This window comes from Eupeodes corollae, chromosome 1, assembly GCF_945859685.1.
Source record: "Eupeodes corollae chromosome 1, idEupCoro1.1, whole genome shotgun sequence".
NCBI lineage: Eukaryota > Metazoa > Arthropoda > Insecta > Diptera > Syrphidae > Eupeodes > Eupeodes corollae.
Genome location: NC_079147.1, coordinates 18671047 through 18690356, shown reverse-complemented (window position 1 = coordinate 18690356; position 19310 = coordinate 18671047). Strand labels below are relative to the sequence as shown.

At 35.2% G+C, this 19310-nt stretch overlaps 1 protein-coding gene across 1 annotated transcript in view; it reads right to left on the bottom strand.

The window, feature by feature from the left end:
* Window positions 1-19310, bottom strand: part of LOC129948590 (progestin and adipoQ receptor family member 4) — a gene marked incomplete at its 5' end in the record, with an annotated part of 85769 nt that overhangs the window by 16608 nt on the left and 49851 nt on the right. The window contains one exon of the mRNA XM_056059747.1: window positions 9224-9327. Coding sequence (XP_055915722.1) covers window positions 9224-9327 — 104 coding nt within the window. The remainder of the gene's footprint in view (window positions 1-9223; window positions 9328-19310) is intronic.

The window sequence follows — 19310 nt, the reverse complement described above, 5'->3', positions numbered from 1 at the left end:
AAAACACTTAAATTAGTTAGAAGTTTCAGACAAAATAGGGAAGAGTTTCGGAAACAAAATGAAGCTCTGGGACACACCCCTATTAATTTTTTGGATATTACATTTGAACCCGTCCAACACTAATATATTACTTGAATTGAACGGTCATTCAGGTAATTTCTAACCCAACTAAGAAAAGATGTTTTAATACCAAATACCAATAACAGGCATTTTCGATACGAAAACTCGATGCCAAACTCTATCAAATGCTTTAGAAATATCAAGTGCAATAATTTTAGTTTCTCCAAAACGATGGAAAGATTTCTTCCATCGTAAACCCTGAGATAAACAGTGGACGTATTGCTTCAAAAGTCATACTTTTGTCCATTGAGATGCTTTCGTTCTTCAAGATATTTATTGAGCTGAAAATTGTTCAGCGTTTCCATGATCTTGTAAAGATGGGACGTAAGTGCAATTGGACGGTTTTTTGAATGCTGATGAAATTGGAGTTGAGAGATTGCAGGGGCGCGAACTGCCTTTGCTGACATTGCTTGAATGGACTGCAGATAGCTTGTTATTCTACCAAATTCGCAGTATATTACCTACCTGATAGTTGACGCTTACCATCGTAAATACCATCAAGTGAATCACGAGACGATCTTCAGTGAAATACGAAAATAATTTAACATTTCAGAGTTCAGAGTTTTATAAAGTCCGAGGAGCTAACATCGACTCGGACCACTACCTCGTTGTAGCCAAGGTAGCACTTAGGAATTCCAGACCCAAGGCAAAACAGGGAGGTGCTGGGAGAAATTAAAACGTCTAATGGCTACAATCGCAAGAGCTCCCCAAATCCTTTTCCGTCCTAGTTACAAGTAACTTCTCTCGAAGTTCTCTGCCGCCAACACAATGTATCGAAAACTAGTGGCAACATTGCCAAGATGCAACCAGAGAAGCCGCCTCTGACGTGTAGGGCTTCAAGCAACCACCAAAAGGGAACCCCTGGTGTGATCAGGAACGTTGGCAAGCAAATGCAGCCAAACAACAGGCACGCAAAGCGGCGGCGGTGCATAAAAGGACGAGAGCTGTTCATGAGCCCTTTGAGCAGAAGAGGCGAGAGGAACACGGATTTCTCAGAAGAAAAAGAGAGAGCATGAGAAGCGTGCGGTCAGAGATGTTGAGAGTTTCAAAAGCAGGAATGAAGTGGGAAAGTTTTTTGAGCAGGTGAAACGAAATTCACAAGTACGTAAACCTCGAACCGAAGGCTGCAAAGATGAAAGTGGACACATCATAATGGAACCGCAGTCATTGCAGAGGATATGGAAGAACCACTTCTGCAGACTGAATAACTGCAACGACGTTCCGAATTCCGCTGTGAGGCAGGATGATCCATTAGACGACGAAAGCCAACAATCCCGTCCTCCCGACTTGCACGAAGTAAAGATTGCCATATCTAAGCTGAAGTCTTATAAAGCCGCTGGAGCGGGTGGCTTGAATGACGAGCTCTTTAAATCAGCTGGAGATAAGTTGGTTAGGAGCGTGCACCAACTTATCGGTAAGATATGGTCGGGAGAAAGCATGCCCGATGAATGGAACCTCAGTATTGTTTGCCCGATCCTGAAAAAAGGAGACCCTCTAAACTGCACCAACTATAGAGAAATCAGTCTACTTAACATCGCCTATAAAATCTTCTCTGCCGTAATATGTGAACGTCTAAAGCCCATCGTCAACAAACTGATAGGTCCTTATCAGTGTGGTCTTAGACTACGAAAGTCCACTATCGACCAAATATTCACACTACTAACCTAAGAGCACTTAATCGACACTCACCATGTTTTCATCGATTTCAAGGGCGCATATGACAGCATCAACAAGGACGAGCTGTATAGGGCCATGTTAAATTTTAGCATTCCTGCCAAACTCGTCCGTTTGCGCAGGATGATTATGGAGAGTTCACGCTGCTTCATAAAGGTTCGTAACAACTTAACAGTTCGATGTCTAAAAAGGCCTTAGACAAGGTGATGCGCTGTCATGTAATTTTTTAACATCGTTAAAGAATAGTGCAGAGCTCCCACGTCAACACTATCTCTCAAAAGTCTGTCCAATAACTAGGATATGCTGATGACATTGACATAATGGGAAGAACTCAGCGTGACGGGACGTATTGTAGATGTGGTGATAGATAAAGATGGAGAGGTACGCAGAGCAAAGATTCAAACCAAATTTGGTCTATACGAACGACCGGCAGTGAAACTTGCAGTCTTGGACGTTACTAGCAGAGAGCAATGAAGTAAGGCAGGTGAAGATTGCAGTCAGCTTACTGGGGGCGGTAATGTTAACGAAAGTGGAAATTCATTGTTTTTGTTTTGCTTTAGCTTTAGAAACTTAAATTACATCCGAGGTCTTTGAGTTCTTTAGCAACTGTAAAAGTGCAAAAGAAGAAGCGTCCCATAGAATCGTTTTTCGCTTTTAAGTACAGAAGGAGTTAGATCATTATTGGCAGCATCGAATTAAAAGCAAATCGTGCCGCAAGCAAATTGGCATTCAAGTTTTCAAAAAGAGTGTCATCGGAAACGAGTTTTGGAACCAACAATGATGTATATGACGCACATTTTTTACAAATAACTAGAAATTTGTACTACTCGTGGGACATTGTAGTATTTTCTGCCGTAATTTTTGGTCATGCAAAAATGTAATGCGTGTAATATATCCGTTTCATGGCTTTCTATTTTGTTTGAATTCAGCTTAGTAGCAATATTCCATTCACAGTGATAGCTGCTACAATCGGAGACATTTTGAGGGTTGGGGATGGAGAGACTTTTCAACAACCAATCTTCGATTTTTCAAGCTGAAAATGCAAAAATTGTGTCTATACTCATTGCCTTCAAAGTGGAAAATTAGCTTCATTACTGTGGATTTTTTTCAATGAAAAGAAGGATAATTTACACTACGGATGACGGCTTCAATATTATCAGTGTTTCTTGAGAGACGAACATGGTTTCAATTGTTCACATCACAAACTCCTTTCAACATCTCCAATTTTTCTACCAGTTTCACTTACTATCGTAAGCCGAAAAAAGGCATCACGAAGACCAAATAATGCTTTAGTTTTGCGAACTGTGACTGTAAAAGTGATAAAATTCAACAGTTTTAATTCGTTAATGGCTGTTGCAGAATATAACACATTTTTAATAATGACGCAGTTTTAATTTTTCAAATGTCGAAATGACAGCTGTCAAAGCGAGCTATACAAAATTAAAACTCATAATAGGAAAACGTTTTAATTTATTTTGATACTATTTGTAACTCTTGCTTATTCATAAAAATATGTGTAAATATATTTTTAAAACAACATCGTTTCCTTATATTAGAATTGAAATTTGACAGATAAGTTGATAGTCATGTATATAAGTTAAGAATTAATTTGTACTAAATTACAAAAATCTTCCGTTAATGTCACGTAGCCCTCGACATAGGTTTTTAGCTGTTTATCTCCGATTTTAATAGAAAAACACTTAATGATAGGCAACGATGATAGGTAGAAGAACGGTCAGAACCTAATGATATTCTAAAAATTAGTGTTTTAGTAAAAAGAATGAATTGAATATCAATTATAAGTGTTAGTTGCGGATCTGTTCAAATGAGTCAGGAATCAAATATTTAACCAAGGTAAGAAATAGCTTTAAACACTCCTCGTTACAACATCCCCACAAAAAATCATGTCATAATAATGCTCCGTTGAGACGTGAAGGACGGACAAACAAACGCACAAACTGACTTTCACATTAATATTAGTATAAATTGCATAGTTTGAAAATCGACTGTTTTTGATTTGTATAACTAATTTATCAATAGAATTATTGCCTCGCTTAAAACATCTTTTAAAAGAGTATTTTTGATCCATTTTTATTTATCATTTTTTATCGTTCTGTTTTCTTTTAAATCCAAAAGTATGATCATTTTTTGTGACTTTGTTTATTAGAATAAATAAAACTTTTTTGGCTTAGTTTAACAAAATCTTATTGGTAACTTTTATTTGAAATGAATGTACATTAATTAAAACAAGCTTACAAAAATTTGTCTATAAAAATGAATTTGATGTCTATTTTATAAAAATAACTTGGCAACCATGTTTTAACTTTTTGCCCGCCATTCGACATCACCATCAATGTTTTGCCAAGAATGTGAAATTTCTGTAAATACTGTTCATACGAGTTAGGTGATGTGTACACTCTGATATGTTGTACTACTACGAGTATGTGTATATAGTAAATGAGTAATGGGTTCTCAGAATAGGACACAATACACCAAATACATCAGTTTCAAAAATGATATCCTTGCCAAAATGGCTACCTACATAAAGTCTTTAGATATTTTATATAGTACACTCGAACACGAAGAAAAGGGTGACATTGAAAGAAATTAAATCACATAGAAAATTGTATATATGTAGGTTGTAGAGTATAGAGGGTATTTAGATGCTCATCCCGTTTTTGTATTCACAGCTGTGATAACGACCTCAATTTAATGGATATAAGCACTTGAGAAATCCTTCTTCAAACTATAGACTCTATTAGAGCTACGTATACTCTACTCATACATATAATGTGTACTTCCTATAGTAAAAACTGGGAAGACACCACACATCAACATCACAGAACACAGAAGACTGAGAGTCAAGGCAAGGATCTCAGTACGATTGAAAAGGAGGTTAATCACGATACGATACACAGCTATGGTCAAAATAATAGGAACAAATCTAAAATATGATCATTTAATTTTAATGGGAAGTATTTTATTAATATTTTTCAATCTGTGATGTTTAACAATAATTTGTTTTTCATGGTTTTGGAATCCATTACTATTGACTTCATAAAAATAAGGATTTTATTTGTTTTAATTGAATTAAATTAATTCTTTTTGCACGGAATCACATTTTTTTTAAGAGTTAACTACTAAATTTTATTTAAATTCTCCAAAAAAATCGTTTTGTATAATTCTCAATGAAAGAGTAGAAACTTCTAACATCCTACCCTGAGGATTTTCCTGGGGTAAAGCTTAGAACCATTATTCTTCCTTCAATATAGTCGAATCATAAACATAAGAACATCAGTCTTAACCACAAGACGTTCATAGCACTGACCTTTTTTTCAATTGGATGTTGTTTTTTCTTCATTATCAAGTACAAAAATTACAATAGTAATAATATTTGTAAAAAGCCTAGTTACCAGGACTTTCAGCTAAGCAAGCAAATCCTTATAACTATTGTTTTCTTAAGATCCGACTCTTCGCAAATGTGAAAGAATTGTACCTGTATGCTCTCACTAAAATTGATATTTAGGCCAGTTTCAATAATTACAATTTGTTAGCTTTTTCACTCAGGACAGACAAAACCCACAGAAGTAAGCTCAGATTATTACATAACATTTAAATATTGGAAGTTAATGACCGAACAAGACCTGTTTCTCAATTCCAATATTGATGAATACACGGTCAGTTTCTTGATTATTCGTAAAAACTACTCCTGCTCTTCCTAGTTTCCTACGTTTGTTGTCAAAAATGGCAGCGTTAGATGCTTAGTTGTTGAGTGCCCCATATTATGGCGTGAGGTGGTTGTAGTTTTTATACCTTGAGCTGTTATACCAACCCCACAAAAATCTAAAGGCCTTAGACCCATAAGTTTTACATCACTTATTCTTAAAAAATTTTAGAGTCTTTCGGATATTCGCATACGGAGCAATCTGAAGGCAGACGTTTTATCTCCTACACAACAAGCTTGTTCATAAAGCAAAAGTGTAGAAGCAGCCATACTCTGCATGGTGAAAACTATAGGAAAAAGAGGCTGGGATGCGACCCACACTGATAACTTCAAAACCTGTCTGTCGATTTGTCTTGATTAAAATTTTGTCTAAATGTACTCGTATCAATTTTTACCAAATTCGCGTACTATTTTTTATGAAAAAACGGACTATTGGATTTTTATATAAAAATTACTGAATATCGAAAACAATATTTTCTGTGAAATAAAATAAGTTTGAAGCCAATATTTTTAATTTTTAAAAAGCTATTTGAGTCTAAAGTAAATTTTTACCTAGTTTTAGTATTGTGTTTTTAGAGATTTACTTTTTTGTAAAAAAAACTATCATTTCGATTTTTTTCAAAATTTTACCGAATGTTGAAAACAATATTTCTTATACGATAAAATTAGTTTAAAGCCAATATTTCAAATTTTTGAAAAGATATTTGAGTCGAAAATCAATTTTTACCAACTTTTGTAAATTTTTTTTTACTTTTTAATTTTTTGTAAAAACACTGTCAATTCGATTTTTTCAACATGTTTTCAGAATGTTGGAAACAATATTGCTTATAAGATAAAATCAGTTGGAAGCCTAAATTTCAAGTTTTTGAAAAGATATTTGAATCGATATTCAATTTTTAACAACTTTGAGTAATGTTTTTTTTTAGATTTGTATTTTTTATAAAAAAAACTGTCAATTCGATTTTTCTCAAAATTTTATCAGATGTCAAAAACTTTGTTTTCCGTTGCACAAAATTGTTTTGAAGATGAAATCATATTTTAGTAGTAAAATTTTGAAGGTGACAAATTTTTTTTTCATGTTTTTTGATTTAAAAAAAATCGTTAAATGGATTTTTTTCAAAAAATATACTTTTTTGATATCACATTACAATTTACTATATAAAATTTAATTCAAGTCCCTAGCGTTTTTGATTCGTAAGATATTTAGGGTTAACGAAAATGTTCACCTTTTTTTCAAACTATGGTAAAAAAACACCCACGCAATTTTCTTAAGCGCACTTTCTGCATTTTTCTGCCTTATTATCTGTATAACAAAATTTATTTGAAATCGATATCTCTTCTGGTTCTTGAGCTATGGACGACGAAAAAAACGTCTCGAACGTACATACGTACGAACACACGCACGCACAGACATCTTTCTAAAAATCTTTTATTTCGACTCTATGGACTTTGAAACGTCGAGAAATGTCAAAATTTTCAATTTGACAAATCGGAGCCATTACTATAACTTCCTATGGGAAGTAAGCAGTAAGCACTGGCTGTATTCGTAGATATTAAAGTGGCTCACTTATGGTGGCATGGTTAATACGTTAGAAAAATCCAAAAGCCTGACAACAAAGGTGCAGAGAATGGCATGGATAGGTATTACAGAAGCAATATCTTCCCTCTGGATCAATACGCCAAGAAAACTGCTGCACAAATTGCCCTACGGTTGAACCAGGCCATTTGCTGGAAAACCAGCCACATAGAACACGCGCAATTTCTATAGAAATATATAAAAATAATGTAAGCACAGACTACATAACACTCTATTTCATTTCATCAGGGCCTTTAACACTATCATTCCTGACATAAACAAATGGGTAGACTAAGTTCTAGTCGTCAATATTCATATATACTGAAGTTTCGAAAACGGATGGTGGAATAGGAGCGGGTACCTTCTCTGAAACACTAAATCTTTCCAACTCCTTCAGACTTCCGCGATCTTTGCAGCGTCTTTCAAGCCGAAGTCACCATATTCATTGACAACCAAACAGCATTGAAATCGATTTTTAACTCAACAATCAAACCGAAGCTTGTGGATACCTGTTGCCAAGAACTTAACCAAGTATAGACTCAACCATAGACATCCCATCCTGCGAATTAAAATACAACATGTTAACCAAGAAACCAATAGGAGATGGGAAAGCTTTGGAACCTGAGTAATGACCAGAAAACTATGGCCCTATTTCGACAAAACAAAATTGCGCTCGATTATGTACCTAGACAAAAAGTCTTTACATAGTAAAATGTCACAGCTGGTAAAAATGCTCCTTGCTACCGATGGATTGGGCAGACTATGCAGTTATGAGGAAGAACAAGGAGACGTGTTCCGCTTCTTATGCCACTACCCAGCACTATGCCATACTAGAAACAAAGTCTTAGGTTGGCACTTCTTTAATAATCTTGAACAACTTTGAAACATTTTAAGTAGTAGCCCATTAGTCTTCACCAAAGCCTCTTAGTTTCAACAACAAGACAGCACATAATATCTTAGGTTTGTGCACGCTTTTAGAACAGTTCAATACTTCGGGGTATCAGAACGGGTCTACATTGATCTAAGTCTGGCGATAACGTCGTCAATTACTAGCCCATCAACTTAACCTGAACTAAGGCAGTTGGTCACAATTTGCATCATTTCTGATAGTGTCAAGGTACTCGGTTGGTTGGGATTGTATACCCCTTATTATTCTGAAGAGGTTAATCTTTTCCATCCTTTTTGAGTAGTAGAAAAACACTATTTGCTTAATCAATCACTAGAAAAAAATGAAAATTCTTTTCTCTAAAATTATCGACTAGGATTGCGCTAAAGTCTCTTCTTTTAAAGGCCATGTTAAGTCTGTTATAAGAAATATATTGAGTACTAGAAGCTCCTCAATGACCTCCTCAGTACGGCTTTCGTAGCAAGATGTGTTCTTATGGTTTTCCCACCGAGCACTGAAACAAATCTTTACATCGTTTTAGAGAGATTAAGATTGTTTCACATGAATTTTAAAAGATATTTTAAATTTTTTCCGAGGAACTCTTCCGCATTTTTAAATGGTCATTTTTGTGCAACATCTTATTCAATTAACTGATTCCAGATTTCATGGCTTGAATAAATCAATTATTACACTTAAACATCGTCGTACAAAGTTTCTTGCCTCAACCTTTTTTGCCATTATTTAAACGGACTATTCCTCCATACAATTTATTCGTATTATTCGTTTTAAGAACTATTTATCAGTTTACCCTTGAGCCCAACTTCCTCCGTCCTGTGAATTGCAGATTTACATTCTTAAACCGTACTACACGAATGTGGAATGCCCTACCGCGCTCTGTTTTTCTCATTTTTGTTACTGTACTGAAGGAAACATCTGTTTAAGTCTTATTAAAAGGATAGATTTTTTCTTCAAATGTTCTTATTATTTTGACCATAGCTGTACAAGTATGTTATGTGTTTTGTTTACATTTAAAGAAGCTAGTTCCTTCTTTACAAAAGTGTTATATGGAGTTCAAAATATAAATGCAATATTCTATAGAACTAAATTCTATCTAAAATATTATACTTTACGACCATGAAAAGTCTCTCTCGACGAGTATCTCTAAAATGCATATTGTTGGGAAATTGTATAATATATAGAAAGTGATGTGACACAATAACGTGACGTTTTAGATTATACTTACTTTATAAAGACCCCATAAGGAGAGTAAACAGTATGAAATGATAATACACCATTTCCACTTAAATGTAAAGCAAAGAGTAGTTGCTGTCACCAGTGGTAGAGCACCTGCAATTAGAAAATTTAAATCTATTGATAAATTTATGTGCTTAGATTATTTTGATCTTAATTTGAATATTTTTGTTATATGCTAGAAGCTGCAAAGGATTTAAAAGAGGATAATGTTAAAATTAAGTGAGAATATTAATGATTTGTCAACTTTTTGGCAGACAAGTTTTAATTTAGTTTGAAGATGAATTTCAAACTCAAACCGAGTATTTATTTCAGTTTTAAAAGGTAGAAGGTATGTTTTTTATAAGGAATAACGATATTTGTCAAATGGCTGATATTTTGTAAGACTTATTTATCCCGAAAGTGGGTAGGCGAGGTCACGAATCCGCGAAGCATTTCAGACCAATAAGCTTAACATCTTTTGTGCTTAAAACCTTTGGAGCGCATTCTTGATTACCATATTAGAGAAATCCTAGTTGGACGACCTCTCGAAAGCTCTCAGCATGCTTATCTTAAGGGCAAATCTACGGAGACTGCCCTCCATGAGTTAGTGCGTACTGTAGAACAAACAATCCATTATAAAGAATTTAGTCTTGCCACCTTCCTAGACATAGAAGGTGCTTTTAACAACGTCCTTGCAGAATCCATAGAAGAATCGCTCGTTAAGTTCGGTGTAGAAGACTTCATTCGACAATGGATTATTTTCATGCTCAGTGGTAGGAAGATTCGAGCACTCTAGGCAATACAATCGCAACAAAATACGTGAGTAGGGGAACACCCCATTGTGGTGTCCTTTCGCCCCTTCTTTGGCTTCTGGTCATGGATACAATTATCTTTAAATTAGAGATATGTGGAGTGAAGGCGATAAACCTATGCGGATGATTTGGTGCTATTGAAGAAAGTTAGCAGCTGGGCCACGAGTTGTGGACTAGGAGTTAACCAAAGTAAAACTTAACTGTTATTCTTTACCACCAAAACTAAAGTACCGCCCTTCACGCTAACTCAACTCAACGGTCCAATCTTATCATTGTCTTCAAGTGCAAAATATTTGGGAGTTATACTCGATCCTAAACTAAACTGGAAACTAAATATTGAAGTACGGGTTAAGAAGGCGTGTGTTGCCTTCTACGCCTGCAGCAAAACTTTCGGCAAAAAGTGGGGACTTCAGTCGAAGATGATTTTATGGACGTACACAGCCTTAGTACGCCCAATCTTAACATATGGTTCGATTGTGTGGTAGCCTGCTCTTAGCAAAGCCTGTAATATTGATATGGTAAAGAAGGTTCAGAGAACAACGGACGCCTTAAACGTTATTTTGAATCTTCTACCAATCGAATTTTTTATTAAATACATAGTTTCCTGCAGCGCTATTAGGCTGAAAGAATCAAATGGCTGGTTGTCAAAATCTTATGGTCACAGCAACACAACGAAATTGATTCCCTCAGATATTATTTCGGTAGACACTGACTACTGCACTCCTACTTTTATCCTTAGTAAGGGTTTTAAGGTTATTTTTCCATCCAGAGAAGATTGGGAGGTTGACATCGTGTCGATAGGTTTCGACACAACCATCTTTACTGACGGCTCAAAGATGGGGTGCGGAGTTGGTTGTTTGATCTTTTCTGAGTCCCTAAATGTAGCCAAATCCTTTAGGCTTCCTGACTTTGCTAGCGTTTTTCAAGCTGAACTGCTGGCAATAATGGAGGAAACTAAGAGACTTAAATAAAGCCCAAACCAAAACCAAAATGCGGATATCTTTACAGACAGTCAGGCAGCTGTCAAAGCCATTAACTCGCCCTTATCCTCATCTAAATTGGTCCAGCAATGTCGCGATGAACTTGCGAGCCTGAATATTAACCTCGGTGCCACCCTGATCTGGGTTCCGGGCCATAGTGGTATCGTGGGAAATGAACGGGTTGACGAGCTAGGCAAGGATCGGCCTTCATAGCTCACTTGCGCAAATGGTTAACATTCCTCTTGGTGCTATGAAGGGTAAAATCTTTTCTATCTACCAAACTCAATCAAACGGTAGGTGGAGCAATTTACCCAACTGCATTATATCTAGGAAGATATGGCCCACCTATAATAAAACCCGTACAAACGATCTTCAATGCAGACCAAGGCAAGACATAGCCAGGATTTTTGCGGTTTGTACCGGACATTGGCCTACAGGAGTTCATGAAGTTGGGTATGTAGTGACCAAAGAGAAAGTGAAACGATAATCCATTTCCTTTGCAAATGTCCTGCTTTGGCAAATACTAGAATGAAATACTTTGGAAAAGCACTCTTTCACGAACTTGATGAGCTATCTGAGACAAAGATTAGAGACCTAATCTTTTTTCTCAATGCGAAAAAATGACTCTAACATAATCGCTATGAAGCTTCTCTATAAATCTAGCCATTTCAATCAAAAGTCAAACGAGTTATTGGTATCAAAACGGCGGCGCACTACAGCGCTAATTGGATCTCAGGCTAGGTTGCCTTGAGATCGCCATTCCTACCTACCTAAGACTTATTCCATTTGTAAAGCTACTGATGCTAGAATTTATAAATTGTATCTTTTAAGGCTTCAGTTGATTGTGAAGTAGTTGCATATACTACATTTTGTATATAACCTTAAACACATTTTCTAATTTTTGAAAAACAGCTAAATTGCTTTGATACTTTTGTGGTACGTAGTTCATTTTTGTATTGAATTTAAACTATTACAATTAGTTGTTTAAACGTACCAGAATATAGTTTCATCTTGTCAAAAATGTTAAAAGATAACAATTTTAAAAATAGACCTTCTTATTGGAATTCCCGGGATTTAATCAACGGTGGCGTCTATACAGTTTCAGTAAGCCTAAACTACGTAGTTAACACCTTATAGGGCTTCTAATACTTGTTAGAAGCTCAGGCCTATGGGGAGCAGTTCATCCGGCTACCCGTCATTGGAGTTATACTTGGGATCTGGCCCTCCAGGTTGAGGGTTGTGCCGTCGGGGTGACTTCCTGACTACATAAATATCTCCTAGTTGCGAAGCACCAACAAGCCTCGGATACAGACGGATTTACTGTTGACAACCTACGCAAACGAATTAAGGACAAGGAACTTCGGATATGCACGTAGAATGTTAGGTCCTTTAACAAACCACTTACGGCCGAAGAATTAGCGGAAGAGCACTTTTACTTTGCAAGTACGTTTCCACATAAATACATACAGAGAATAACAGAACAAGGATACACGATTTATCCTACAAACTCATACTCAATACATAAACCCTTTAATTGTATTAAGTCATAATATTTAGGATATTTTTAAAATCAAGAATTATTTAAAATAAACATTTAAGGCAAGGTTTTGAGTAAGACCTAAATAGGGCTGTAATTAAAACATCGACTGAAATTTTACGACGAAATGATAGGCTCACTTCGTCTATAGGCACCGACTTTTTCTTGTTTCTTAAAGTCTAAGGCGTTTAAGTATAAGACACCTAGAGCTGCCCATTGAACATTTTAACAATGGTATACTCCATGCATTAATAGCATCAATATTTTTTTTTAATTTAAAAATCATTCCGGACAAACTGCGTCACGTATTTCCATATCTTGTTAGTTATTAAAGCTTATGTAAAACTGCTAGTTATTTATCAAACTTTTAAGCTCCTTGAAATACAAACAAAACTAAGAGAAAATTTAAATCCAATTTTGAATTAAAATGGTTAACCACACCTTCAACTCAATACACCACCACAAAAAAGACAAGTTTGATAAATTCAATACACCACCACAAAAAAGACAAGTTTGATAAACTCAAAAGTTTGATTAAGAAGAGAAACAGACTAAAATGCTGACAGAATACGTTTTAGAGAAATTTGTATTTATTTGCATTCAACAAAACTCACCAACTCAGAAACTTTAAATGTGGTCAGACTGATAAATTAAAGCAATTTATTTTCAAAATAAATAATAATAAGAAAAACATAGATATCACAATATATCCGTATATGAGAACACTATAAACAAAACACAACTTGAGAAAAGATGTGTTTAGGTTTTTTCTTTGTTTGTTTTTATTCTGGAAAGACAATATTATTTACATACAGTGCTGTGTTAAAAAAACAAAATATATTTGTATGATTACAGACACCACAAAGCATTCAATGTTATATGTTCATGAAGAGGATACTATTCTTTTTTAATAAATAGAAAACAAGCCGATAAAACCTCTCAGATTTTCCACCATTTCAACAAGAAATTCTCCAGGGCTCAATCTTGTCCCTACTCGATTTCTAAATGTATACCAATGGACCAACCAATAATAGTATTATTCGATACTTTTTTGGGTTAAGAACGTATGGACACATCTGCAATAAGCCTCTTTAAATGTTGTTTAATAACTTCATTGAATTCCTAGCATTGGTCATACTTTTTAAGATCTTTTCTAAAAATTAAGACTGTCGGTATCGAACAGATCTACAATTATTATTATGCTCGCCACCGAAAGTAACTGCCTTTGGAAGTAACTTCCAACCTTCTGAGAGATATGAATGATACCTATAAATATTTTTTAAATTAATATCACCTTTTTCAGAATGAAAGCAATTCATTTAACTTTTCCATTCTTCTAAATTTCAATAGGTTCTCTATTTTCTATTTATCTTATAATTTCTATTCATTCCGTTTCAAAATTAGTCGTAGATTAAAAGTCTACGCTCTGTTTCTCATTAGTTGGAGTTGGCGACCAACACCGTCGATCTAGTCCTTATTGCCACCAGGGGCTTATGTACCTACCGATGTATCAGTTTCTTTTTTTGAGTATATAGCCAGCAAGGATAAGATACCTTCTGACATGTTTTCCATTAAGGGTTCTGTACTTGTCGATCTTGGTTTCCACCAATGGTCAATACCCTGTGGTCCAAAAGTCAACAGCTTTAATCTAAAAGACTTATGTACGTCCAAGGCTTCAGTATAGTTCCCATTTTTAGACTGGTGTTCCTACAACTTACATAACTCTCTGAGGCAGTGTTGATTGTTGATGATATCATTTTTGATCATTAACGGCGCTTGAACATCGTCGTTCTACGACATATTTGGAGCCCAGACCAATAAGAAGCGGCCTGACCTTGGAGCCATACTAAGGACCTGGCTCTTTGTGCAGAAGGGTGACGTTCAAATATCGTTGTTTCGAAACACCAGCAAGCATCTTAAAGATTCTACTGATATCACAATCCAAGTCAAAACAAGGAAGCACTGTGAGAAGATTTGACGTAAGATGCCTACAATCGCAAGAGACTGGCATGTCATTTTCCGATCGAGTTTCTAACAACCCCTTAAGTTTTTTTTTTTTAATTCATTTTTATTAATTCATTCTTAAACTTATCTTAAATCTAGACAAAAATTCATAAAACTAGCCTAATTATCCATATCTACAACTAAATTAATGGTCCCATACGGACACTCTAAGTTAAACTATGACACCAACTACTAATGCCTTTCGGCCTTAAGATCTATTTTACTTCAATTTAAATTTTATTTATTTTGTATTTATTAGAAAATTATGAGAAAAAACTAATATCAAGGTCCTTTTTTATTTTTACTTAAAAACTACTTAAAATAAGGTCCTTAATATAAAACTTAAAGCTAACTTAAACTACCTATTCTACCTATAAACTACTTAAATCTAGAACAACCACAGCAGCAAATCTAAAGTTTTTTGTTTTTATATTTTATTATATTTTATTATCTTTTTTATGTTTTTTTTTTTTTATTTTAATTTTTTTTTTTAATTTTTTTTTGTGTGCCACCATGCCTATTCTACTTAAAACTAAACCCTTAAACTATAAAACAAGTATGTAAGCCGGCCAAGGCTTATAACCCCATCCCGACTTCCCACTATCAAGTGCCGATTGAAGCCACCAAAACTGGTTCTCCTGCTTCACCCAATCAGTTCGGTCCCGTTCGGACACACCCCTACTGAACCGAAGGAGCTCTGCTCCGCCTTGTGCCATGACGTCCCAATTGTACAGGAGTCGCCTATCCACGGTTCTTTGTCTGACGTGGTAGATTAACGGAACTGCCAATCTATCCTGTATCAGACCGCATCTGTCCAAAAAGAGGAATGCCTCTGGTGGAATGAAGACGCTCAAGCATGGTCGAAGACATAGCTCTTACAACGTGACCTCGAACGAGTTTTATCACGAAATTTCCAATTCTGTTGATTCGAGCCCCGTTGTACAGTACCTCGTTGGAATAGTAATGCACATAAGAAGACTCGGCTGTTCGATATCAGCCGGTACAGCGTCGTAAACACTGCCGCTCGAACACTCGAAATTTCTCCATTTGGGAAGGGGCAACGTTGAACCACACAGGACAACCATAAACGATCATTGGCCGTATGAGGGCCATGTAGTAAATTACCTTCATTCTGAGGTCAAGCCGACTGCTAAAAAACAGCCGTTTCGTCAGAGCAAATGCTCCTCTGGCTCTGGTCAGAGCAGCATTTATATGTCTGTCGAAATATAAGTACTGATCTAACCAGACACCGAGGTACTTCACTACACTTTTGCTTGCTAATGGCTGTCCGTGAAGATCAACGATGACCATCTTGCGCCAGTTCTTGCACGTACCTATCCCTCGTGGCCCTAGCCAACGGAGTCCGGAACAGAATTGTCTCCGACTTCTGTACATTTATTTTCAGTTTCCAGTCATCGCAATATCGCTGAATCTTGTCGAAATCACGCTGCAAGAGAATTCTAATAACCTCAACCTTTCGTCGGTGTACGCAATTGCTTTTGTAAGACTACCTATCAGATCGCTGGTGTAAATGCTGAAGAGAATCGGTGAATTCACCGCTCCCTGTTGAAGACCATTTTTAATTGAGAATGTTGTGGTAGAAGTTACATTGCCACTTTTGACAACAAACTTTCTACCGTTAAGCATATCATAAAATATATACAACAAGGCTTGGTTATGCCAAGCCTGCTCAGTTTTAGGTAAAGACCCTCTAACCATACGGTGTCAAAGGCCTTTTCCAAATCAACCAGAACAGCACCTGTGCATTGTTGTTTTGATTTATTCCATTGGATATCAGAAACGAGTTTGGACGCAGCATGAATTGTGTCACCACCCGCCTTGAACCCGACCGCAGCCCACTTAGTCAGTCAGCCCTATTAATGATCTTTTCGAAAACATTGCTGATGCTCGGAAGAAGACTTATCGACCGAAGATTTGACGGGTTGGAGTTGTCCTTTCCCTTTTTCGAGAGAGGATGAACCACAGCACAACCCCTTAAGTAGTCCTTTGCTGCCAAGCACTCTTATAAGACTTTTTCAATACCATTTCCGAAAAAAATGTTCAAAACTCAATCTTCAACACTTGAGGCACAATCTTTATTTTACAAAAGTCCGTCCAATTATTCGGATACATCCATTATACTGATATACGAGTAATTAGAAGATCATAGCGCAATTACAGTTGTGCATTTTTGAGCATTGCGAAGAAAGCATAGAAGATTGGTTTAGTGGTCAATTAGGGCAATACCAATAAGTATGTGCTGTCATCAAAAAAGGACATTGAACGACGACGTCTTGACAATACGTAACCATTGACAACTATAACTTTGAGGACTATGACTAGACACCACTATTTTTTTAGACAACGAAACCTGCGCTGAAATCAAACGAAGAAAAGTTCTCTCTGAAACATATTAAGTCATCATCTATGTCGAGCTGAAGCTTACACCTTGTCAAAGAAAGATAAGAGCGTCTTAGGAGAGAAACATTCTATGTGTGATTTTTGGTCCTGTCTGAATAGATGGAAAGTGAAGGAGAAGATGCAACGACGCATTGTTAGAACTGAACAGGGAAACTGATCTGGTTAATGACTAAGAAAAATTTTCGAATACAATCTCGAGCGACGGTGCAGTAGAGGAAGACCTCCACCTTAAGTAAGTAAGTATGTAGGTATGCTCTAGAGAAATAGCTAGTTGCATTCCTCCCCTTAAACAGTTCAACCTTAATACTCAAGTACGTATTGTTACCTTCAGAGATTAGATTTTTACTCTTACAACATGAATGTACAATTTATTAACGCACTCTGTCTTTCTCAGTCATTGCAATATACACGAATAAAATCAAGGTGCAACGTCATCTCTTTTTAAATCTTCTATCCCTTCCCTAGTACTCACATTGTCTCTTTGTATAATAAGGGTAGTAATAACCCCTTGAGTGTGCGCTTATTATACAAAAATGTGTTTACGTTAAAACCATTTACAATACTGATCTGATAATTATCGAATATAATAGCTTTCTTTACAAGCGATTTCGTTCAGACAAACAAGCTGAAAAAGTCAAATCAATGTTGGTTTACAAAAGTTACTGATTGAACTTTAGTGTAACCTTAAACTAATGTCGAAAATCTTGGCCATAACAATATTTATCCCTCTGTTTTTTTTTTAATAAGTTCTCCAAATTAATTGATAACAAAATACAACGAAAATAGAAAAATGGAGTTCTAATTATTTTACTTTAAGAAAGTTTCAAAGTTCATGAAATTGGATTTAGAAAACTCATTGCAAAAATTCTATAAATTTTGAAAAAAAAAAGAAGTTACGTTCTGAAATAAAAAGTTTAGTACCAAAATAAAATGTTTAAAGTAAATATCTATACTTTTTGAGATTTTTCTTTAATAGTACAAAAATATTTTAAAATAACTTTTAATTTATTTAAGCACATCACTGTTAGTAAAATAAATTTATTTTCACCCTGCATCAACGACCAACCATCAACTTAGAGAATTTTCGTTATAGACATCATCCATTAATTTTCAAAGAGAGGGATACACAATGCTCTTGAGATATTTTTTCTAAGTTACTTGTATTTTGTATCTTACATTTTTATTTTTTCGTCAGGAGATTATTTACCATCAATCTTATTTTGTTGATGCGGGAAAAATAATAAAACGAGCAGCCATCTACATAAACATACTCAAGCATACAGCTTGAAGATTAGTTTAGTTTTTTTTTGACATCCTTGATGCATAAAATAAATCTTCTTCATATTGGCAAATAACATGGATTAAGCACAAAAAAGACCAACTTCAAAGCTTAATATTTGTTTTTTTTTTGAGATATGTGCTCGTGCAGTTTTCTTGGAAACTATAATAAATTGTTGGATTTTGTCAAGAAAAATATTTATTTATTAATTTTTTTTTTATATTTTATTGTTCCCTTACACCTGCTTTTTGGCAAAATCAGTCATATGATGCTAACCTTGAGACATCTTATAAGACGTGCATTTGCACTCAGAAGTAGTTTACAAGAACAGAGATATGTTATATTTTGGCAAAATATATAGGAACAGATTGATCAAGGTATTTGAATAAATGGGAATATGAATGGCATAAATTTCACCTTATAGTTGTAGATACTGCACACCAGAAAAATTATCTTACTCTCTTTGTAGACCCTTTACTAATTTATGGTATGCTTTTTGTCTTGTCTTAATACCCTTGACTAACTACATGAACATTCAGATTTTTGCTTATAGCGCACCCAGTACATGTTTTCGAAAGCTGAAAAATGATATTCATTCTACCCTAACTGGCTCGTACCTTGGTATTTAAAATGCAGAAATACATCACTTTCTTATTTGTACGTTAAAGACACAATTTTATTTAGAGGTTTTATCGTGTTGTTTAAGAAATGGCCAAACTAGTATTTGACCCACCATAGGTATGCGTACAAAATTGACTTAAAAAATAATGGCTATTGAGATCTCTAGTTTGAAAAGCTAAAAAGTTTGTCTGAAAACCAAAATGCATATTTAAAGAATAACATAGTTCTATTTAAATATGTAAGGTATTGTTTTTACTCTCAAGTTAAATCAAGTCAACATTTTAAGTTCTTCAATTATACGATGAAGTCCTTTATACCACACCCACTCAAGCTTCTCCCTTCTTAATTCGGAATTAATTAAGTAAGAAACTTTATTGCATACATAATTACAAAATTGCTCTACAATATACGTCAGAATTTTAGTTTGGAAAAAAACGGCTAAA